Here is a 24,271-nt window from a genome sequence, read left to right as displayed (position 1 = left end):
CCGTGGGCTTTGGGCACTCCTGCGGTCGTGCCGGGCCTGGCACTGTCTGCTGTGACAAGGGGTGAGCAGCGCCAGGAGCTGGCAGCTGGGCTGGCCCTACATCGGTCACAGCACTGGGGGGCCCAGGGCACAGAATACAGATGCTCTGTCCCCTGGTCTGCTTTGCCAGCCCTCGCCCAGGAACCAGACTGGCCAGTCTGAGACAACATCTCCCCTCAGACTCCCGGACAGGACGGGCGGCACTGAGAAGAAACTCGGGGCAGCTTCTTGGGCAGCCCCGCCCCCGCCCTGGGCAGTGCCTCAGGTCCCTGCTGGCCCCAGGAAGCTCCTGCAGACCGAAGTCCGCCCTGGATGTTCGCCTGGGTTCCCGGGGTCCAGGGGCCATCTGCCGCAAAAGCTTTCGGCTAGAGATTACGACTGGCTCAGGGTCCATCTCTTCCGGCTGGAGGTGCTTCCTCCAGCCACCCTGGACACACATCCTTGTGGAAATCCACGCCCAGCTGTCCCGTCTGTGCTGCCTACTGTAGTCGCTTTGTCGCCAGCCAGGGGCTCAGAGCCACTGTCCAGCGGCCATCCGCAGGGACGCCCAGAGCCACTTGTGCTGAATGCCAGCAGCCTTGTGGAGCGCAGCAGTCGGCTCCACACCTGCCTGGTTGATGGGCCCTGTCACAGGGAAGGAAGCCACGGTCCGAGGTGGTGACGGCTTTGCTTATTTTCAGGGGCAGAGGCTCACGCCTTGCTGCGCTCCAGCACTCGGACCCACCTGTTCACGGTAAACTCCGGGCGGGACCTCCCTGTGATCCCCACTCCCTCCCAGCCCTTGCTGCTCCCTGATACATGGAGATTCAGGGGCTGTGCCCACGGGCTCAGGAGCCGTGCTGGGAGGGTAGACGGCAGAGGCAGCTGCAGAGAGAGGAGCCCGCGGTGACAAGTCTGTGGGGCCATGTGGGCACAGAGGCCCCGTGTCTGACCCTGGGCCGAGGGGGCTGCACGAGCTCCCGTTGGGGGCTCGATGTGACCTGACCTGGCTTCACGAGATAACGCTTCCCGATGCACTGGATGGTGTCTCCGGCAACTCCAGGAGTGCTGTAGCCTTTGGGAGCAGTGAACACAGGTGACACCAAAACCCTCTCCGTCCTACCAGGCACTCCCAACAAGTACCAGCGCCCGAACCTCCAGCCCCGTTAGTAGAGCCGGTTTCCCGACTGGACTTAGAGGGTCGGATGCACACACAGCATCTTGTTTCCAAAGCAACCCCGGAGGTGACGGTGTGACACCCAACACTGGCAGAGATACACGACGGTCACGAGCATCGTTCAGCATCTGTCACCTCCTTTGGTAGCAAGGGACAAGCAGACATCCCAGCTTGGACTGTGGGCGCCCCCATTATTTGTGGAGATGGAACTACCTGACCCCCAAGTCTGTAAACTGACGAAGCCCCTGACATTTGTGAAGTGTTTCTGTGTTCCAGGGGCCACATTGCATGGGAGAGTGAGAGTCTCCCGGGACCCGCATGCGGGTGGCCAGGGATGCCGGCTCCGTCTCCCGGGGGGTGGGGGGCACAGAGTGCAGAGAAAGGGGTCATAAGGGGCCTGTGCAGCCCCAGCCCCTCTGGGGGGTCCTTCATCAAGAGCCCTCCCTCCTGGGCTCCACGCTCTGACAGCAGTCGTTTCTCCAGGGCAGGAGAAACAAAAGCAAATTTAATTTATTGGCAATAGAAGTGGGAGTTCCCAGGCAGCTGTGGCCCGAGCTGTCGGCTCCTGGAGACCAGAGCCTCCCTGGAGATCCGTTTCCGTCTGAGTTCTGGCACGTGGGTACTTGGGTTCGACTGTAGTTCCTGCACCGTGACCCCAGCTCACAGTTTCTGGGAGGGTGGGGGGAAGTCGACCCAGGGGTGTCCCATCTCTTTTGCGACTTAGTTAAAAAGGTCAGGGAAGGAGTCCGTTAAAACTCAGCAGGAGGCCCCCCAGAAAGGGCTGGAATTAGCTCTAAATGCTATAACTGTCAACCAGGTGCTGCCCTTGGGCTGCCGGTGACCCCAGACCACAGGTCACTGTCTGGCAGCTCCCTTCAATCCCTGTCAGGGGCAGGACAGGGAGGGGAGCTTTTGCTCTTTTGAGAACCACCGGGTCCCCAGGGGATGGAGCAGGGATTTGGGGGCTTGAGGCAGAGCCACCAGGAGCCCCCCTGTGCCCAGGCCAGGGAGCCCAGTGGGTTGGGAGGGTGCCCACACGCTGGGCTGGGGGGCGCCGGGGAACTGCCCGCAGCCTGGCCTCACTGCCCCCGCCCCCTTTTCGGCTCACCCTTGGGCCAGCGCAGCCTCCTGACGGGGTCCCAGTGTCCATGCCTGCACCCAGGCTGCCCCAAACAGCAGAGCCATCTCACCTGCTGGGGCCCAGGTGGAAACCCAGGCCTGTTCTGCACACACGTCCCCTCGGCCTTCACATGGCCACTCGGAGATGCCTTTGCAGACCCTGACCCAGGCTCAGGGACCCCACAGGGTTGCTAAAGGTTTCAAGCTCGGAGCAGAAAAGATGGACCCTGGAGCCCCAGACCTCACCACACCCTTCCTGCCGTGGCTGGTTCTCCCCATTTGATCCGCTCAGCTGTCAGAGGCACCTGTCCCACCACAGCAGGCTCGCGTGTGCTCATCAAGTCCACCGGAGCTCAAGTTTGGCTCATCACGGTGTCGGACAGGACCTGGCAGGGAGCAGCCAGCACTCCAGTAGGCAACGTGAAGAGCTTGAGCCAAGGGGTACCTGACAAGGTGTGAACAGGTGGGACTCCTGACAAGGTGTGAACAGGTGGGACTCCTGACAAGGTGTGAACAGGTGGGACTCCTGACAAGGTGTGAACAGGTGGGTCTGCCTGACAAGGTGTGAACAGGTGGGTCTGCCTGACAAGGTGTGAACAGGTGGGACTCCTGACAAGGTGTGAAGAGGTGGGTCTACCTGACAAGGTGTGAACAGGTGGGACTCCTGACAAGGTGTGAACAGGTGGGACTCCTGACAAGGTTGGGCAGGTAGGGCAACTGGCCAGGCCTAGTGCAGGATCCTGAGGCTCCCCAAGGGAAGCCCTTTCCACCCCAGGCCCGAGGGCCAGTGACGGAACCCACGGCCGTGGTGGGAGACGGCGCCCACTGCACAGCAGGGAGGAGATGGGGCAACACAGGCCGCGAGCTCACCTGCCGTCTCCCTCTACTCCTCCTGCACCTCCCACGGGCCTCACCTGGCTGGACTGCTGGGCTCTGCGTGTCCAGGCCCTGGCGGGACAGAGAAGGTGGAGGGATCTGGGAGAGGGGACAGGAGGACGCTGCTGGCATGCTGCCTGAGGCACCTCTTCATCTGGGTGGTAAGATGGGTCCATAGTCCCAGCCTCACAGGGTCACCACGGGGGTCAAATGAGAATATGTATGAAAGGCGGTTCTCAGCCTGCCTGGCCTGTGCCCCTCTTCCTCCCCCAGACCCCAGCCCTACCAGGGCTGTGTCCGCGCAGGGAGGCCAGAGGGCATCTCCTCTGCTGAAGACACCCAAGGCCCCGTCTTGGCTGTCCTGGGACTGTCCAGGGCTCTCTCAACGGCGGCCTGTGAGGTCTGTGTTCAGCCCTCTCCTGCTCCTGCATTTACCAAGGGGCCCCGTGCTGGCCGGGGGCTGAGATGATGCGGGCAGGCAGCCCACAGGGGCCAGCCCTCTGTCCGCAAGAGCTGTCCTGTCCCGCGTTCTGCCTTTGCCCTTGGAGTGTGGTCTAGTGGAGCTACTGGTGGCCCCCAAAACATACGTCCAGTCCTAACCCCCAGAACCAGTGAACGTGACCTTGTTTGGAAAAAGTGTCTCTGTGGATGCAATTAAAGATCTCAAGATGAGGTCATCCTGGAGTGGGGGGGCCCTAAATCCAAGGACAAGTGTCCTTAGGAAGAGCCAGAGAGGAGAGACACAGACACAGGGGAGAAGCCACGTGAAGACTGAGGCAGAGACGGGGGGGGGGGGGGGGGGGGGGGACGCGGCCGCAAGCCCAGGGCCGCCTGGGCCTCCAGAAGCTGGAAGAGGCAGGAAGGACCCTCCCCTGGGCCCCCGGAGGGCGCCTGGCCCTGCCTACGCCCTGATTTTGGAATCTGGCCTCCAGATCTGTGCGAGAATAGATTTCTATTGTTCCGAGAGGCCTGGTCTGTTGCTGGTCTTTGCTGCTGTGGCCCCAGGACAGTCAGCCCCCGAGACCAAGGAGTTTCCCACGGTCTCCGTGACGGACAGAAGCACAAAAGGTGTTTGGGGTTAGAGCTTTTTCAAAACATGAAGACCCGCCCCTGGTGGTTTTGACTGGAACCTTTCTGAGCGTCTTCTAGCTGCTCTCCAGATCCGACACTAAAGGAGGTATTTTTAATACATGAGACGGCATCTCTTAAAACAAGCTGTCAGGAAAATGAATTGCAGGAAGTTTAACTGGTGTTCACCCTGTCTTAGTGCCTTGCAATTATCCACCTCGAGAGTCTGCAGGCGTGTTTGACAGGGTGGGGCCTCAGAGGCGCCTTGCTGTTCTAGGAAAGCCCCCCTTGGCTGGGATTCGCTGTCTGTTCGCCGCCAGCTCGCCGTGGCCGGCTGCTGTTTTTTCCCATCTTCTGGGCCTCTGAGCGCGCAAAGAGCCCACTGTCCTCAGGGCCCCCATGAGATCGGCGCCCCCCAAGCCCCGGGCCTGCGTGCGGCCACTGCCCTCACATGTCCCCTCCTCCTCAAACCCCGTGCAGCCTCCGGCAGAGCAGATGTCCCCGGCTGGGGCTCAGGTCCACCTCAGCAGAATGAGCCTTGGCACTGGGCAGAATCTGGTGCCCAGGCGTCGTGCCAGCCTGTGGGGACAGAGGGGCCTTCGGGCCGGCCGCTCTCCCTCCTGCCTCCTGCAAAAGCCACGTGGGCATCGCCGCAGGCATCGGCACAGGACCCGCCACGACTCAGCTGCCTGACCCCTTGCTCGTGGGGCTCTCCGTCCTGCCTCCTGCCCTGGACGCTGGTGCCTGTGCTCCTGACCGGCTGCCCCCGGGAGACGGGCAGACCAGTGGGAGGCCACCGGAGGGTGCTTTGCCACAGCGTGGCCCTGCCTCCCCAGGCCCATCCCTGGGGTGGGGAGAACAAAGGGGTGATGTCACGGGGCTCCCCACACTGAGGACAGTCCAGAGTGGGGTCTCCAGACTACGGGTCCAACAGGGTCCCTGGGATGGAGAGATCCGTGCCCCCACCCGGTGCACCTTCTTCTGAAGGGTTCCCAGGAGGGGCTGGCAGCAATGGGAGTGGCCGGTGAGCCCAGATCAGGAGCGCCCGGGAGACAGGTCAGCACAGATGTAACTGCTTCTCCCCCATGCCCCCTGCACAGTCCTTCTGACCATGCACGTCCTGTCGGGCACAGAGCCCAAAAGGGACCGGTTCACAGATGAGCGAGTCTTTGATTTTGGCTCCGGACCAGCATGTCCTGGATGGCTCTACAGACGGGGCTCCGAAGTGACACGACCCAGATGTACTTTCACTCCCTCCTGACCCTCGGGACCTGGAGGTTTGGGGTCCTGCCAAACAACTGGGAAGTTATGCTCTGGACCACAGTGTCCCACGGCCTGCTGTGAGCAGTCACTACTTAATAGCTCCTCAACAGGGACGATTCCCAAACAGCCCCAGGATTCTCTGAACTTCAGGAGGTTGGAAGTGGTGTGTTTTTTTAAACAGAGGAATCCTTTTTGGATTACTCACTGAAGAATGCTCTTAACCTTTAAATATGTCCAGAGAGAGTTACTGAAATTTACAATAAATCCACCTTTTAACAGACAAAGAGCTAAAAATGTTTAAGTCCAAATAATGTTGCACTTTCTCCACAAGCCTCAGTACAAGATTTACTCAGATGCAGTGGCTGTCTTCAACGTTATGTTTCCAGGATAACTGTGTTTCTTTTCATGTATTCTTTCGCAACATTATTTGAATAATCCCTTTGAAGCAGGTCTTTTATCATAAGCTGCCTCAGATATTTTTGAAAGCAGGCAGTGTTTAAAATCCACAGATGACTTCCACGTGGAGTGCTGCACAAGCTCTTCTGTCATAACCTGTACAGTTGTACGCAATTTATCAGGCGATTCTTTTCAGACACAGGGCGAGCCGCAGTGCACGACTGTGGCCCCTGAGAGCAGGGAAATCACAAGGTGGGCCCCACTGTCACCCAGTTCTCTTCCTGGGGACACTTTTCTGGTTGTGGCTTTAGGAGCTGGGGTCTGGGCAGAGCATGGCTACTCCAGCTGAGGAGGTGGAAACCGGAGCTTGGGGCTGCAGGAGGGGCTTCAATCTGCTGAAGAGGGGGACATGCATGCCCGCGGTAGGGTCCTCGGAAGCCTGTGGGGGGCCTTCCTATGGGTCTGGGCTGGCTGGCGTGTGTGCACAGACTGAAACCTTGAAGGGCTTATGGGAGGGCGGCTGGCATTCTGGCAGAGCTGGAGGGGAGAGGAGTGCCCTCCCTAACACACCGAGTATCCTGCTGAGATGCCAGCAAGTCCACACCTTAGTAGTAAGGACCACGCCCTGGAGGAAGGCCAAGTCTAGACCCACCCTAACTAAGCCTAAAAGCAAAGGACAATATCGCCAGTGGAGACTGAGCCCAGACTTGAATCCTCCCAGGACAGGAGGGCTGGGCTTTCCACAGAGCTGCACTAGTGAGGCGTAAGCCCAGCCTCCACGAGTTCACGATAATCAGTCTGCAGCTGAACGGCACTAAAACAAGAGCCAACACTCTTCAAGGGAAGAAAGTAAAATCCAGAGTCTTCAACGTGTCATCTACAACGTCCAGCGTAAGCAAAAAATTACTAGGTATGCAAAGAAATCGACAACGTGACCCACTAATAAGAAAAAAGGAGGTCCATGAAAACAGACCTCCGGGTGAACAGTGAGCGTGAGAAGTGTCAGGTGTGAAGGGGTACGATATGAACGCTCACCAAACTTTGATAACGTAAGGGTGCGTGTTGATAGCCCGAGAGCAGCCATTACAAGAACAGATTCAGAGAGGTAGACCTCGAAAAGTCAGTAGAGGGCTTCCCTGGTGGCGCAGTGGTCGGGAGTCCGCCTGCTGATGCAGGGGACGCGGGTTCGTGTCCCGGTTCGGGAGGATCCTACATGTCGCGAAGCGGCTGGGCCCGTGAACCATGGCCGCTGAGCCTGCGCGTCCGGAGCTTGTGCTCTGCAACAGGAGAGACCACAACAGTGAGAGGCCCACGTACCGCAAAAAGAAAAGTCAGTAGAGGACCTAAACCGGATACTCTGGCTTCCCAGCCTGAGGACTAAGAAAGTGGAGCATGTGGGGAGGAAATCCCAGCAGGTAAGAGCTGGAAAAGGGTCTGTGCATTAACTGACACCAATCGTGGGGTTACCATCGACCCGCACACGCACGGACACACCCAAAGAACCAGGGCAGAGCTTCCGAAACCTGAACTGCGATATAAACCACCTCCAAGATCTAAGAGTACACCCCGAATGGTGCACATAGGGGGAAGAGCAGAAGAGCACAGTCAAGAACCTGAAAACAGAACTGACATTGGAATCACCACCAACAGAGAGTGAGACAGAACTTCAGTTCTAACTGGGCTGATGGCTAAAAGAAAAGAATCAACGAAAAACGTCAACCTTCTGCAGAGGATTTTAACATAACCCCAAATACCACAACGGTATTGAAGATGTTTGGGAAGTGATCCAAAATCACTTGACATTGAAAGAACCGGAGAAATATGGTTAACTCTCAAGGAAAAGACAATTCATACACGCCACCCTCGAGAAGACTCAGATGATGGGATCACCAAAGACTTGACAGAAGCTATCGCAATCATGCTCCCTGAGGTAAAGGCAACCCTCCTGAAATGACTGAAAAGATAAAAGTTCTTAAAAGAGAAAAAGAAGCCATGTTAAAAGGACCAATGGAAACTTTAGAACTAAATAATACAACATTATCAACCACATTGACCCTTACGGAATAATACACCCGACAACAGCAGAATACATGTTCTGCGCGTGTGCCTGTATCACCCGCCAACACAGACCATTATCTGGGACCAGAGTACACACATTAACACCGTTAAAGAACTGATATCGTGCAAGTATGTTCTCTGAACATATGGAATTAAATGAGAAATCAATAACAACATGTTAGCTGGAAAATCCCCAAACATTTGCAAGTTAAACAACACACTTCTAAAAAGGAAGCTCTTTCTAAAGAGAAAGAAGAAAATATTTTGAGCTGAATTAGAATACAGCATTTCAAGCGTTTTGAGATGCTACTAGAGCAGTAGTTAGGAGAAAGCTTTTAGCATCACATGTTTATATTATAAAAGAATTGAAAGAAATCCCAGGTCTTGAATTAATTGTCTAAGCTTCCACCTTAAGAAATCTAGGAAGATAAGAACAAATTAAACCCAAAGCAAGCAGAGAAATGAAATGCAGACAGGAGCAGAAAGACAATTAAAAAAACCAATGCAATCAATAGTTGTTCTTTACAAAGAACAATAATATGGATAAACTCCCAGCCATACTCTGACCAAGGACAAAAGAGAGAAGACACAGGTCACCAACACTAGGAATGAAAAAGGAGATATCATCACAGACCCCACAGACATCATAAGGATGATAAGTGAATACTACAAACAACCCTATGCCAACTTAGTTAAAATGGACCAATTCCTTGAAAGATACAAGTTGCCAAAACTTACTCAGGAATAAATACATAACCTGAATATCCCTATTAAAGGAACTGAATTAGAAACGTTCCCATAAAACTTCAGGCCCAGATGGTTTCACTGGAGTAGTCTACCAAACCTTTAAGGAAGAAATAATACCAATTCCACTCACTCTCTTTCAGAAAACAGAAGAGGTGCCAATACTTTCCAACTCATTTCATGAGGCCAGAATTATCTTGATACCAAAACCAGATAAAGACATTACAAGAAAAGAAAATTATAGACCAATATCTGTCATGAACATAGACCCAAAATTCTCAATAAAATATTAGCAAGTCAAATCCTGCAACATATAAAAAGGATAATACACGACCAAGTAGAGTTTGTCCTAGGACTGTGAGACTGGTTCAACATTAAATTAATCAATGTTTTCCACCGAAATGACGTACCTAGTATACTCAAATTCACCGAGACGGAAAGGAAAGTGGTAGTTTCCAGGGGCTGGAGGATGGGTGGATGGGGAGCAGTTGTTTAAAAGTTTCTGTTTGGGAAGATGAAGAAAATTCTGGAGATGGATAACGGTGATGATTGCACAACAGTGTGAATGAACTTAATGTCACTGAACTGTGCGTCTGAAAATGGTAAAATGGTAAATTTTATGTTATGTATATTTTACCACAATAAAAAATTAATATCATTCACCATATTAGCTGACTAATGAAGAAAAGCCATACGATCATACCAACAGATGCAGAAAAAGCATTGGACAAAATTCAGCGTCCATTCATGATAAAAACTCTTAGCAAACAAGGCATAGAACGGAACTTTCTTCACCTGATGAAAAACATCTACTAAGGGCTTCCCTGGTGGCACAGTGGTTGAGAGTCCGCCTGCTGATGCAGGGGACGCGGGTTCGTGCCCCGGTCCGGGAAGATCCCACATGCCGCGGAGTGGCTGGGCCCGTGAGCCGTGGCCGCTGGGCCTGCGCGTCCGGAGCCTGTGCTCCACAACGGGAGAGGCCGCAACAGTGAGAGGCCCGCGTACCGCAAAATAAAACACAAAAAAACAAACAAACAAACAAACAAAAACATCTACTAAAAACTTAAACTAAAACCCTCATACTTAATTGTAAACACTGAAGACTTTCTCTCTAAGCTCAGTAACAAGGCGAGGAAGTCCTTTCTTCCACCCCTATTAAATATCATACTAGAAGTTGTAGCTAGGCCAGTAAGGCAAGAAAAGGAAATTAAAGAATTGGAAGGGATGAAATCACACTTTCTCTATTCACAGACAACATCACTGTCTACATAAAAAATCCCAGGGAACCTACAAACGAATTTCTAGAATTAATAAGTTATTATTAATTATTATTATCACGGTTACAAGATACAACGTCAGTAACTAAAAACCAATCACATTTATATATACCGGCCATGAAATTGGAAATAGAAAAACATTTTAAGTACATATATAATAATTCCCCAAACATGAATATTTAGATATAGATGTAACAAAATATGTGTAGGATCTCTGTGCTGAAAACTACTACTGTTGAAAAAATCAAAGAAGACCTAAATAAATGGAGAGAGGTAGTGTGATCACGCATTGGAAGAGGCTCAATGTTAGGATGCCACGTCTCCCCACATGACCTGTAGATTAACACAATCCCAGTCAAAATCCCTGCAGGCTTCTCTGTAGATACTGAAAATCTGATTCTAAAATTTATGTAGAGAGCCAAGGAACAAGAGTAGCCAAAACAATTTTGGAAAAGAGCAAAGTTGGAGGACTCGTGCCACCTGAAAGACTTCCTATAAAGCTACAGTGGTCAAGACTGTGGGGCTGGGGACAGTACAGACACACAGATTAAAGGAACAGATGACAGTCTGGATAGAACCCCACACAGGAGGTCAGGTGATTTTTTAATTAAGGTGCAAAAAAACTCCAAAGGAGAAAAGATCATCTTTTCGCAAGCGGTATTGGTCATGGACATGTGTGTGCAAATAAGGTACCTACACCTCACACCCTACAGAAAAATTAACTCCGATTGGATCATAAACTTAAGTATAAAACATAGAACTATAAAGATTCCAGAAGAGAAGAGAGAAAAAGACTTAGTGACCTTGGATTAGGTACAATAGCAAAAGCACGATCCATTAAATGTTTTGGGAAGTTGGGTTTTGCCCACATTCTTACTTTTTGCGCTGACATGCAACGTTAGCAAATACACAGATGAGCCACAGAAGGGGAGAAAATATCTGCAAATCACACATCTGGCAAAGGACTTAGATGCAGAATATACTTTAAAAACTCTCAAAAGTCAACAGTAAGAAAACAACCCGATTTTAAAAATAGGCAAACTACGGGAACAGACACTTTGCCAAAGAAGATACACAGATTCCAAGGAAGCACCTGAAAAGATGCTTAACGTCATGAGTCATTAAGGAAACGCAAATTAAAACCTCAACAAGATACCACCACACTCCTACTGGAATGGATAAATGAAAACAAAACAACCAAACCAGACGCTGACGATGCCAGGTGCTGGCCGGGATGCAGAGAACTGTCTTTCCACGTTGCTGGGGGACATTCGAAATGGCAAATCCACTTTTGGAAGGTCTGGCAAATTCCTATAAAGTTAGATACACTGTTTGTATGAGCCAGAAATCTGCCTCCTAAGTGTTAACTCGAGAGAAATGAAAGCATGTGTTCACACACTGTCCTGTGCGTGAATATGTGCAGCGGCTTCACTCGTAACTGCTCAAAACTGGAAACGACCCAAATGCCTTTCGACCAGCGAATGGGTGAACAAACGGTGGAACATCTGTACGATGGAATCGTACTCCACGCTATTGACACAGGTGACAACATGGATGAATCTTAGGGCATTACGTAATCAGAGGAAGCCAGGCTCAGAGGTTCCACGTACCTGGCGCCGGAGTCAGGCCCAAGGCCGTCGGAGGGGTGGGGCGGGGTGGGTGAGGGGATGGGGGTGTGCAGAGACTCCACGGGCGACAGGACCGGACTCTGTCTTTGGTGGTGGTGGTTACAGGGCTCTATGTATTTGTCAAAACGCATAGATGTAAACAAAAGGAAAATGATTGTTCCTGGATGTAAACTTAAACCTAAGAAAACAGAAAAGCCTGGATCTGGTATCTTATCATTTTTCCACCTTCCCCGTAACCAGCCGGCTCTCGGTGATCACGCACTCAGAACGCCGCAGCAGCTTCCTAACCGTCCTCCCTGACCCCCGCTGAGTTCTCAACAAGGCAGACAGAATGGTCCCCTGAAATGTATGTCACATGGCTCCTTGCTCAGAGTCTCCCGTGGGGCCCATTCTTCCCGGATAAGGGACACTGCGTGCCCTACGTGATCACCTGTCACGTCTGGTCCTGCCCTGGGCTCGCCTGCTTGGCCACGTCGCCGCGGCAGGTGCCGGCGGCCACAGTCCTGTACCTGTTGCTCCCTCTCCTGGAACCTTCCTCCCCAGATGCTGTCACACCTGCCCTTACCTGCCGCTGTGAGGCCTCTCCTGTTCACCTTTTCTCTGCTGCCCTCCTTACTATCTACCATTTGTACGTTGTACTTATTTATTTTGCTAATTGTCTGTCTTCTCTGCCGGGATGTGTACTTCACGGGGCGGAAACCTTTGCCAGTTTTGTTCCCTGCGGGACCCGTGGGGCCTCACACACGATGCTCATTGAGTGGGGGTGGAAGGGGGTGAGGGAGGCGGCTGTCACCACAAGTGACAGAAGGGGATTCTTCATGCGCACGGTGCTGCAGAGACCTGGCTCAGGCCCTCGGGCAGCGAACGCTTCTCAGAGGAGCTGGACGGACGCTGAGGGCGGCCCCTGAGCCTACAGGCATGGGAACAATGCCAGACCCAGGGGTTTCCTGTAGGACCTGACGCGTGCATGCAGACCCCCAGAGCGGGACTGAGCGTGGACCACAGGATCAGCTCCCAGCTCCGGCACGCAGAGCTTTCTACGGAGGAGACGGGCTCTCGTTACCCTAAAACGGCGAATCAGAGGGCCCGTCTCTCCTGATGCCGCGTTTTGTTGTGTGTGGGCCCCTGAGCCCTTCCTCGGCTCCTGGACCAGCCGGCAGGTGAGGAAGCTGAGGCACAGACGGTCACATCGCTCGCCCAGGCCCTGCAGCTGCCCGCGGAGAAGCTGGGGTCTGACCTCGGGTCCTGGGCTGCCACAGGCGAGAAGCCCCAAAGGGCCCCTTTCCGGGCTCCTGGGTGCACTGGCCTGGCCACCCCCCCCCTCCCGCACCAGCCCCGGGGCATGAAGCTGCCCCCACAGGCGCACGTGTGTGAAGTCCCCAAAGGGGGCAGGGATCGCAGCAGGTGGGTGGCTCCACCTGGGCGCCTTGCGGGAGCAGCAGCCCGGGGCCGGTGCTGGGCCTGACTGGGATGCCCCCCACCCCGGGCCTCAGTTTCCCCTTCCTCTCGGGGCCGGGCTTTCACCAGGGACGGCAGGGGCCAGGTCTGATGCCAGGGCGTTGCCAGGTCGGAGCGGGGGTCTTGGGGACCAGGCAGCCGCCACAGCTGGGTACCACCGCTCCCCCCACCCCCAGGTGCCGAGCACCTGCCCGGTTCCTGGCGGTGATGCAGCGGGCGCAGGGCAAGCGGCTGCCTGGAGCCTTCCAGCTCCCCAGGAATGTTCCTAGGACCCTTGGGTTCTTTCCTGCCCAAAGGCACCCCACCCCCGAGGGAGGACCCGGCACCCAAACAGCCTTCACAGGACGAGGCCTTGGACCCTGAGCTTTCATCTCTGACTGACTCATGGAGACACGGTGTACGTTCACCGAAATCACTCCTTTATCTAAGTTCCATGAGTTTTGATACATGCGCCCGCAGCACGGGCAAGACGCAGAACATTCACCACCCACTGCCGACACACCCCCCCGCCTGTGCCCAGGTCACGTGATCAGAGTCGTACAGTCGGGGGCCTGTTGAGGCTGGCTTCCGTCCCCCGGCACAGGGCATGCACTCCTGACCACTGCATCTTAGAGACCAAAGAAAGGGTTGAAATCCCGTCCGAGGAAGGCCTGGTGCAGCCACACCCTAGACGGACAGTCAGGGCGGGAGGGGCGGGGCAGCTGGGGTCCAGTGGGGACACAGTCTTCCTGGGGAACAATGGGAGAGCTCTGGAGATGGGTGGTAAAGCTTTATGTTATGTATGTTTCACTCTAACAGAAAAAAAGAACAAAAGGCTTGTGATTCCTCTCCCCTCGAAACAGACGCTCGATAACCAGACGGGAAGTTTGCTGCTCCTCTGCTGGAGGGAACGGAGGCCTCCAGCACCACCTGGCCCGGCCTCACTGTCCTGCTGCTGCCCGTGGGAGAGCACCCTGTGCCGGCACCAAAGCTCATGGCCAGAGCCCCGGTCCTCCTGCAGCTGAGACTCCAGACGCGGGGGACGGGCTGCCGGCCCTAAGCTTGAGGGCGTCCCCTGGGACGGCCGCTCACGGGGGTCCCTGCCCTCCTCACTGCCGCGGAGCCTCAGGACAGACCCTGTCCTCGTGCAGAAGCGCAGCAGGAGTTTGCCAGATCGAGGAGTCCCGTCGCACGTCAGTACAACACACGCGCGAACCATGGACCTCATCCAGCCACTGTCTCAGCAACAGCCTTTCTGGACCAGGGTCTGATGGGAAACCAGGCCTTGTGCTCAGGGGCTGTGTCTTTAATCCCCTTTAATACAGAACAGCCCCTCGGCCGGTCTTGGACTTTCACGATCTGGGCACCTTGTGAGCACAGGGCAGCTGCCTTTAGAACATCCCTCAATTTCGGGGACAGAGGGATACGTGGAGGGTCCGCTTTCTGGGCAGGGGTGCCGTGTCCTCAGTACAGCAGGAGGCCCACGATGGCCCCAGTCCTGGGGGCGCTCACTCTGGCGTCTGCCCGCTTCCCCAATATAACGTTCCTCTCGGGGGCCTGTGACTCGCCAAACTTCAGCCATGAGTAGCAGCGTCACTGAGGCCGAGTCGGCTGCAGGGGAAGCAGCGGTGGCTCCACGAATGGGGCGCCAACAGGTGGATGGATGGGGGAGGAGGGCGCCGGGCGCAGCTGGTGGCACAGGACAGAAACAGAGAAAATGATCGATGCCCTGATTTTACTGGAACCAATTTTCTTCCACTTTGTGGAGACGGGTCTCGGCTGCCTCTGCCTCCGCGGAATCACGTCAGACTTTAATGGCCTTGGCGCTCAGGACACCGCCGGGTCCACGTGCCCACAGACACGAGCCCCCCCGGCATGAGCCCCGCCCAGGGCCAGCCCCCCTCCTGCAGCCGGGCCTGAGCCCACGAGGAGCACTGCTGCCGGCGGCACTGAACGCGGAGGCAGGTGATGAGGCCGCGCTCCCGGGGTGGCCCCCCCCGCGCAGCTGCTGCCGGGGCCACGGGGCCTGGAAGACGGCGGCCACGAAGTGGCGACCGAGAGCTCAGCCGCGCCGACGCGTCTGCCTTAGGGCGGCCTTGCTGGGTGGGGGTGCAGATGCCCTGTGGTCACTAATTCACCCTTCCCGGGCGCGGCCACATGCAAAGGGGCTGCTGTGACCTGGGAGCCTCCTAGAGGTCCTCTGTTGGCCCGCCCTGGCAGAGCACTGAGCTCCCGGGAGGGGGACACCTACCCCCCGGCTGAGCCTCAGGAGGACTGGGTTTACGCACGCTGCCCCAAGGACACTTGCCGGTGACTGCACGAGGCCACCGCTGGGCACTCATCACCGCTGGGCACTAACCACCATGGGGCTCTAACCATCGCTGGGCACTCATCACCGCTGGGCACTCACCACCGCTGGGCACTAACCACCACTGGGCACTCATCACCGCTGGGCACTCATCACCGCTGGGCACTAACCACCGCTGAGCACTCACCACTACGGGGCTCTAAGCTCCACTGGGCACTCATCACCGCTGGGCACTAACCACCACTGGGCTCTAAGCTCCACTGGGCAGCATTAAGCATAAATCCTGGACCAGGGCGCTGGGCGCTCTGCCTGCAGGTGCCCATCAGCATCGAGGGCTGGAGGTGACCCTATTCCTGGGGCGTCTCTGGCTGTGGCCCAAGGTCTGGACTCTGAACCCACGTGCCCATGCACTGCAGGTGTGGCCCCCCAGATCCTGCCCCGCCCAGAGGCACAGATGACTCTGTACTCTGGAGGGAAAGGATCCCCTTCTAGTAACTGAGCTCTGGAGACAGCCAGTGACGGGGACAGGAGGGCGCGAGCGACCACAGTCAGGCACACGCTCAGCCCCCAGGCCTCTGCCACTAAGGCCTCCTCGGGTCGCTGCCCTCCCGGCCAGCTGCCCGGTCAGTGCCCAGTACACTCTCACAGGATGGATGGACACGGGCCCCGCCGGACCCGCAGCTGCGACACAGAGCCTGTGATGGCAGGACCTCATCACGCTGAGGTCAGAGCACGAGGCCAGGCCTGAAACGCAGTGGACCAGACACGACCAGGGTCAGCCCACCTTTGTGGGGACCACTGCCTGCCCTGGGAGATGCCTGAGTGAGCAGGGACAGCGCTGCCCAACAGGGAGACCCCACAGTCCCTGGCACGTGCTGTCTTCCACTCCAGAAGTCGGCCCTGGGCCCAGCAGTCTGTTTAGGAGGATTGAATCCAGTTCCCTCTGGGGTCCAGGGAGGGGCCGGACCGTCCTCGGGCAACGTGGCAGGCCCTGAGGCCTCCTCCTCCCAGACTCCCCCATTGACCTGAGGCCCAGGGTCTGGGGCCTTCGCTGGCCTGCAAGGCCCTGTCCTCACCGTAAGCTCCTCTTGCCCCCTGTCCACCCCCAGCCCCCGGCTACACGCCCAGAAAATGCCCAGCTGTGGCCAGCAATGACAATTCCAAGCGGCTCAGAAATCTAATCACTGAACCACCTCGTTTCTAAACAGGACTTCTGTTTGCAAGTGTCCAGGACGGAATCTCACAGGTGTGGAGGGCTGACGGGCCTTGTGGGATACAGTTGGGCTGGGAGGGGCCCCCGTTTTGGAAAGTAGGGTCATTTGATTGGCCAACATCGCCACACGTCCAAACGTGGTCCATGAGAGGCAGACGCACGGAGGCAGGCACCCAGCCCCTCTTTGGACAGATGTCACGGTTTAAAAACTGTGGACGTTGGCCCAGATCTGCCAGGTGGCCCAGAAGCCCGTGTGGGGAACGTAAAATCCCTCGGGGAAACCTCTCCTGGGATGGCGGATGGCGGTGCAGAAGAGACGCAGTGGGGAGCAACGCCAGGGCTGAGCTCCCCCGTGAGGAACGTCCTTTCAGGCACAGGAAGCAGCCCGCATGCAGGAGCCCAGGGAGCCTCGCGGGAGCCGTCAGCATCAGAGGGAAGGGCACCTTCCACAACCGGCCCGTCAGTCTCTCCCAAGCACATGGCCAAGGCCTTTAAAAAAAAATGGAAACTCTGATCTCTGAGGGCGCTAGGAAGCCAGCAAGTATTGAGTAAACTCTCGGCAGTGCTACAGCTGCGGGCACAAGAGCGGTCCTTCCGCAGCGCGTGCTCAACAGACACCTGTCTAGTGGACGCATGAGCAGGACACGCCCCGGCCCACATCAGCATCACAGCCTCTGACCAAAAGGATTCCTGGGAGTGGCCCTTTGGGAGGCGAGGCCATGTCACTGAGGTGTCTGGTTCCATGACCAAGAGAGAGTGAGGATGCTTTAGGGGGAGGCCGTGCTCCCTCTGCTGTTGTTGTTTTTTCTGGATGATCCGAATGCCGGCTGCTCCTGGCTGAGCCACAGGGGCCAGAGCGGGCAGGGATCTGAGGGGAGCATCCCCTTGGAGGGCAGTGGGCACTGCTGACCCCGAGCTGCTGACCTGAGCCGGACACGTCCAACCTTCATAGGCAGGTGTCATGGCTGCTGTCCCCCAACCCCCCAACCCTGGGCACAGCCCATCCAGACCTCAGAGGAAGCCGGGAGGTCATTCCCACTGTTCACTGCATCCGCCCTGCTTGCCACTGTTTCTGGCACAGGAGAGGCATCAGTAGAGAGGCGGCCGCCTCTGACTCATCTCCCCGCCACACGTGGCTGCCGGGGCCACTCCATGCAGGGACACCCGGAGCCACACGTTTTCAGCACAGGCGACGGGGGATCTGAAGCTTAATTCTGCCCACCGGGTCCATCTTGGTGGTGGCTTGTGGAGGGTCAGCCGCAGCCCAGGGATGGACATGCAGACGGCATCTCTTGCCCCCCAGCACGCCAGCTCTCCTACCCTGGCACACCCGTCGTACTCAGAGGCAAAAACATCAATTCTGCTGGGAAGCTGCGGATGGCTCAGGCATGAAACAACAGCCAGATGGGACAGCCCAGAGCGCCCACCCCACCCCCACTCAGCCCAGCTCCTCCTTTTCCATCCCACCCTGAGATGGAGGACGCCCCCCCCACCCGCCTTCATGGCTACCCACATTCTCAGGCCACGATGCCGTTGAAAGCGGTGTCTCTGCCAGGACCTGCTCCCATGGACGCCCTCCTCCTTCCATTTCGGGGCCCTGCCTGGAATGTCCCTGCCTGAGAAGCCTCTCCCAGGGTCGGAATACCCCTTCCTGGCCAGGCCGCCTCGTCCAAGCCAATTCCCCGGGGAGGGCTGCCCCCTGGGTTCCCACGCACTTCGCCCAGACCCTCAGAGGACCACGGGTCACCCGGCTCCAGTGTTATCCACCTTACATGGGCCCCCCGCCTGCCACCACGCCTAGTACCTTAGGATTTTCCAATAGAAACAGCGTCGACACCACCAGCAGCAGCAAGAGTGCTTCCGGGAGCTTCTACACGCCAGGAGCCAAACAAGCACTTCCCACACCTTCTCCCTTGAATTTCCACCTTCAGAGGTGGGGGGCTGTGATTGCCCCATTTCACAGATGGGAAAACTGAGGCTAAATTAAGGAATTGGCCCAAGACAGCATCAGGCCAGGAGGCACAGGGGGAGCAGTGCTGGCGGGGGCGGTTCTGCTACAGAGGAGACGGACCACAGGGCCTTTTGAGAAGCTGATGGAAGGGACTCTCTCCCGAAAGAGGCCGGCACCAGCACACACAAGGTTACCCTACATCTAGGGGAACATGGAGACAGCTGAGGCCCATCCACGGACGCCCCTCCCCTGGAGAGGTCACTGATCTAGGGCTCCAGCCCCCTTTGATGGAAGGAGGGGATGAGATAAGGGGGGCTGAGACCTGGCAGCCCTGGAGCGAAAGGGGGGAAGAAGTGGGGGTCAGGCCGCTCTCAAGCCCCACCCCTCCTGCCGCACCCCCCACCCCTCCCCAGCTTCCCAGGAGTAAACTTCCTTTGGGACACTTCTCCAACTTCCTGTACCCAGAGGGTACACAGACCAGAAAGTACTGTTGGGGTGAGGGAAAGAGACGCGCTGAGGCTTCCCTGAGGGTGTGCCTCGGACCCTTGCCCCCAGGGGAGACCCTGGCCTGGTGCCCCCCGACTCCTGCTCCCCTGAAGAGGCCGCTCACCTGGATGACGACCTTGACCTTGGCGGTGCCCACGATGGGCGTGCACACCAGGCCACCGGGGTGCTGGCCGTCGGCGCTGCGGTTCTGCTGGCCCATGGTGAAGAGCATGGGCACGGCCAGCAGGCCGGAGGCCAGCCAGATAGCACTGATGAACTTCTTGGTGCGGCTGCGGGACATGAGGGTCTTGGCCTTGAAGGGGTGGCAGATGGCCAGGTAGCGTTCCACACTCAGGCTGGCCACGTTGAGGGCTGTGGCATAGGTGCAGGCGTCGCGCAGGAAGTAGTAGCCGCGGCACACGGCATCGCCGAAGGCCCAGGGGTGGTGCACCCAGATGAAGTTGTACAGCTCCACGGGCATGGCCAGCAGGAGGATGAGCAGGTCAGACAGCGCCAGGCTGCCCAGGTGGTAGTGCACCGTGCTCTGCAGGTTCTGCAGGGACTTCTTGCGCGCCAGCGTGAACGCCGTCACAGAGTTGCCCACCGTGCCCACCACAAAGAGCGCCAGGTACACGATGGTCACCAGCACCTTGGAGTAAATGTCCGTGTTCACGTCCAGGTCGCTGCTGGGCGCCGCTGGGACGGGCTCTGACAGGTTGCCGGAGCTGTTGCCGAAGCCCGGGGCCAGGAGCACCGCCTCCAGCCCCGATGGCGGTAGCAAGAAGGGGTCGCCAGCCTGGGAGACCCGTGGGCCGGGCGCCGAGCTGTTGAGGTGCATGTCCCGCGCGCCGGGCGGGGTGGGCGCGTCTCAGGCAGGGACAGAGCAGAGGGAGCCCGAGGGGTGGGCGTGAAAGGCAGAGGGGGCGCCCCGTCCAGCCGGGAAGCGCCGCCCCCTGGTCCGTGCCAGCCTAGAGCGCTCGGGGCTTGCACTCACCGGGGTCTGCGCGCTTTCCCGGCTTCCTCCGAATACCAGACCCCACGGTTCCTCGGGCCCCGGGGCGGCAGCGCCGGCTTCAGCTGAGAGCGCCTGGCTGGCTGGGGCTCGGGCTGCGCGGGGCGAGCCTGTGGTGCCGAGCGGAGCGCACGCCTGGCTGTCCGGAGCGCTCTCTCCTCGCTCGCGCTCTCCGCGCACCCCGCTCCGCGTACCTCCAGCCGCGCCAGCACCCTCCCGGGCTCCGCGCCTCCCCTGAGCCGGCGGCGACTGGCGCGCCCAACCGTGGGGGGCGCTGGAGGGGAGAGGAGGCGGCTCTAGCCACTGTCTCCGCCCCGCAAGGGGGCAGGGCTGGCTGGTTGCCCCCGCGCCCTCGCAGGGCCCATCCGGTCTGGGGGGAGCGCCCCAGGGACCTGGGATTCCCGCGGGGTGCGCAGGGAGTGTCGGCTCTTTCCAGGCACCCTCCTCAGGCAGCTCGGCCTCCGGGCCCAGGTCTTCCCAGCTTCTTATGCCCCGCCTCCCCAAGGGAACTGCCCCCGGGTCGCCTGCAGCTCGCTAGGTGGGGGAGAGGAGGTGAGGGGGTGGGGGTTCCAAGGAGGAGGCTTCCTGCTGGGATGGCTGGGCCGCCGCTCCTTCCTGGGGTGTCCAGGGGGCGCCAGAAGCTGGGTGCCCAGGGGAGCTCTGGCACAGTTAAGTGGCGGGTGGGGGGGAGCTGAATGGGGGAGCAGAAAGCAGAGAACAAAGCAGCACTGGTCCCCCGAGCGGGCTGGGCTCCTGCGCCTGGCACCCTGTGGGTGGCCTTGTGCCACTGTGGGTGCAGGGGTTACGGTCCAGGACTGTCATCACCACCTAGACGTGGTCATCAGATGTCACGCTCAGGGCCCAGCCGTGGACCTGGCTGGCTGCACCTGGTGGGCTGGGGATCAGAAACTGCAGTGGGTGGAGGGGAGAGAGGTGCTGAGGAAAGGGGGCGAGGCCAGGGAGCCCTGCCCAGACCCCAGGCATGGCCAAGGGAGAAGTTCAGGTTCAGTACTTACTTTTCTGTTCCCAGCTGGCTCTGGGCTTGCCTGCTCCTCTGAGCCCTGATGTTCTCACCACGGAGTCTGAGCGCATAAAATACGTGCTTAAAAATGTAGCCTTCACAGGAAACACAAACGTCCCTTTGCTGGAGGCCAGCACAGTGAGCTCTGAGGCGACAGAAGTGGTTTCAACCTGCTTCTCAATATTTGGGCAAGTGTTTTAGCTTCTCTGTGCCTCGATTTAGTCGTCTGTGAAATGGGCACACAGGTGAATGGATGATCCTGGGGGCCCAGCTGTTCTGGATGCCGTCAGCCCTGCAAACAGCCCTGCTCAGTGGACACCTGTGGAGTGAACGCTCTTGTGCGGATCGTGTGGGGACTTCGGAGGGTGAGAGCGACGTGCCCAGGGCAACAAAAGCTGCTTTCAATCCACCAAATTAGCCCAGGTTTGCTCTCTGGAAGACAGGCCACCAGTTCAGCGAGCAGGTCCTGGGATTGGGAGCTGAGTGTCCTTGTCACAGGAGTGATGTGTCAGACTGTGTCGGGCCCATGGAGGCTCATCCCTGCACCCAGGGGAACGCCAGGGTCTCACCACGGACGGTGCCATCCGTTGCCTCTCTCGGGAGCCGCCAAGCGGAAGGCAGCAGCCCGTGGCCGCTGGGACCTGTCCTTTGCCAGGCAGTAGCTGTCGCCGCTCAGGACGCCCGCAATGGAAGCGTGCTCTGGCTGGGCTGTTGCGCTCTGGCTGGGCTGCTGAAGCTCGTGTTTGGTTTTCACACCCCTGACCTTTCCGCTAAGCTGACTTCTTTTCAAAGCTTTCTTTTCCAGCCAGCCTAGGAGCTTAAAACGTCATAAAAGGCAACGTAGCACAAATATTATGACAAGGCCTTTGCTCGAAACCACACAGGAAATGTCACCTGGAAGGCTTTGCTGTACCGTGTGGGCGGCAGGCCCTTGTCTGGGGTCCCCGGCCACTCTGAACCCTTCTCCTGTGAACCGGGGAGCCCGGACGGCCCGGCAGCCGGAACCTTCGACTCCAAGCTGTTTTCCCTTTCTCCTGCGATTTCCCCAGGCACGAGAGCTTCTTGAACTGCTGAGACCCCTTAGAGAAATCTTCGGTGGGGTGCTCGGGGAGGGCGGGGCCAGTCCGCTGTGTCCTTCAGTGACCGGATCTCACCCTTGACCCCCTGAGCCCTGCACGGGAGAACCTGGGGCCCTGCTGCCCTGCCCCTGCCACTCCAAGCGCTGCGTGCCGGCAAGGGCTAAGATCCGTAAATGAGGGGTCTGTGTTTCTTGGAGAAGTAGGCATGTCACCTGAGGGGGCAGCAGGCACCTGAGTGGCTCTGGATTCCTGGGTTCCCAGCATGCTGCAGGCAGGGTGGGGTCCTGGCTGCCCTGGGCCCAGCAGTCTGTTTAGGAAGACCCCCCCCCCCGCCATGGCGGGGGTCCCGGCTTGTTTGGTTTGCTAACTTCTCCCAGGCCCCTGTGAGGCTGCTGTGTACAGTGGGTGCTCAATGGACTTCTGCTGAACTAGCGTAAAGGGGAAGACAATGGACAGCGAGATGAGGGCTTTGCTTCCCCGGCTACAAGAGCCTAGTCCTTGGAGTCCCAGTGTCAAGGGGCCCCTCCCCCTCAGAAGTGTGTCCTTAAGGCAATGTCCCTCTCTTTCCTCTGGTCCCCACTCCACCGCTGGGCGACTCTTGTTAACAAGAAGGCTTCTTCCTAAATTAAAAAGAAACAAGTTCGCAGCAATACCTGTATCCGTTATCTGTTTACCTCCTGCTGCATCACAGAGGACCGCAAGCTCAGTGACTTAGTGGCGAGCACACGTTTTATTGTCATGAATATTATTGCTAGATTTCCCATGAGGCCACAGGTGGGTGGGGAGTAGTGTGCGTTTATTCAGAGACACTAAGGATTTGTAATATGTGTAATTTGTAGAGTTTAGCTGTTGATTTCCCACCCACGGCATGGTATTGCACATGTCAGAATGCACAGCTTTCCAAGGAGCGTTTTAAAAATAGAGCAACACGTGTGTAAGTGTTAGCGGGCGGTGGGGGGCGGGGCGTGGACATCCTTCCAGCCTCGGTTCTCACGTCCTCGTCCCTCTGGCTCCCTGCTCGCGCCTTGGCCCTTGGCCAGCTTTCTGGAAAAGCGAGCTGCGCTAGCAAGGAAGAGCAAGAAGAGGGGGAGGGTGTGGCTGCGGGGAGCGCGTCCTGCTGCCTGGGTGTCCGGCTGCCTAGGAGGTGGCTGGGAGTCCTGGGTCCACCTGCCCTGACCTTGGTAAATAAACTGACCAAGCCTCAGTGGACCTCAAGTCACTAGGTTGCTACGAGCACCATGTGATGGGTGCACAGCTCCACACCACGTGGAGGTCACTGCTCTATAAACTCTGGCTTTATCGCCGGTGGGCTCACCCTGTCCGGAGCTGGAGAGGCTGGACGGGGAAGAGGAGGGGCTCAGCTCCTGGGACCCCCCCAGCGAGTGTGGGCGTGGGGGTTCATTCCCGTGAGTGGCAGTGAGACCCTGTACCTCAGACTGGGACTTGAACCCCCATGTGGGGACTCGAACCCGGCCAAAACCCACGGTCTTTTTTTTTTTTTTTACATCTTTATTGGAGTATAATTGCTTTACAATGGTGTGTTAGTTTCTGCTTTATAACAAAGTGAATCAGTTATGCATACACATATGTCCCCATATCTCTTCCCTCTTGCGTCTCCCTCCCTCCCACCCTGCCTATCCCCCATGGTCTTTTTTTTTTTTTTTTTTTTTTGTGGTACGCGGTCCTCTCACTGCTGTGGCCTCTCCCGTTGTGGAGCACAGGCTCCGGACGCGCAGGCTCAGCGGCCATGGCTCACGGGCCCAGCCGCTCCGCGGCATGTGGGATCCTCCCGGACCGGGGCACGAACCCGCGTCCCCTGCATCGGCAGGCGGACTCTCAACCACTGCGCCACCAGGGAAGCCCCTCTCTGGTCTTCCAACTGAGATCACACACCTGGTTTCAAGACTTAGTGAAGCTCAGGTTCTTGATGTCTCATTGCAGAAAGAATTCAGTGAGAGACACAGGGATAGGTAAGAAGCGGATTTATTTAGAGAGAAACACACTCCACAGAGAGAGTGTGGGCCATCTCAGAAGGGGAGAAAATCACCAGGGTCTGGGGCTGTCAGTTTTTATAGGGCTGGGTAATTTCATAGGATAATGAGTGGGAAGAATATTCCAGCTAATTGGGGAAGGGGCGGGG

General features: G+C 57.3%; 1 protein-coding gene across 1 annotated transcript in view; it reads right to left on the bottom strand.

The window, feature by feature from the left end:
- NTSR1 (neurotensin receptor 1) overlaps positions 1-19,857 on the bottom strand; it is a 45,856-nt gene extending 25,999 nt beyond the window's left edge. The window contains exon 1 of the mRNA XM_067705217.1: positions 19,144-19,857. Within this exon, the coding sequence (XP_067561318.1) occupies positions 19,144-19,857 (714 nt within the window). The remainder of the gene's footprint in view (positions 1-19,143) is intronic.
- Between the last annotated feature and the right edge of the window lie 4,414 nt (positions 19,858-24,271).

Source organism: Pseudorca crassidens, chromosome 15, assembly GCF_039906515.1.
Source record: "Pseudorca crassidens isolate mPseCra1 chromosome 15, mPseCra1.hap1, whole genome shotgun sequence".
Lineage (NCBI taxonomy): Eukaryota > Metazoa > Chordata > Mammalia > Artiodactyla > Delphinidae > Pseudorca > Pseudorca crassidens.
Note: the sequence above shows the minus strand (reverse complement) of the source record. Positions and strands in the feature narration are given on the sequence as shown.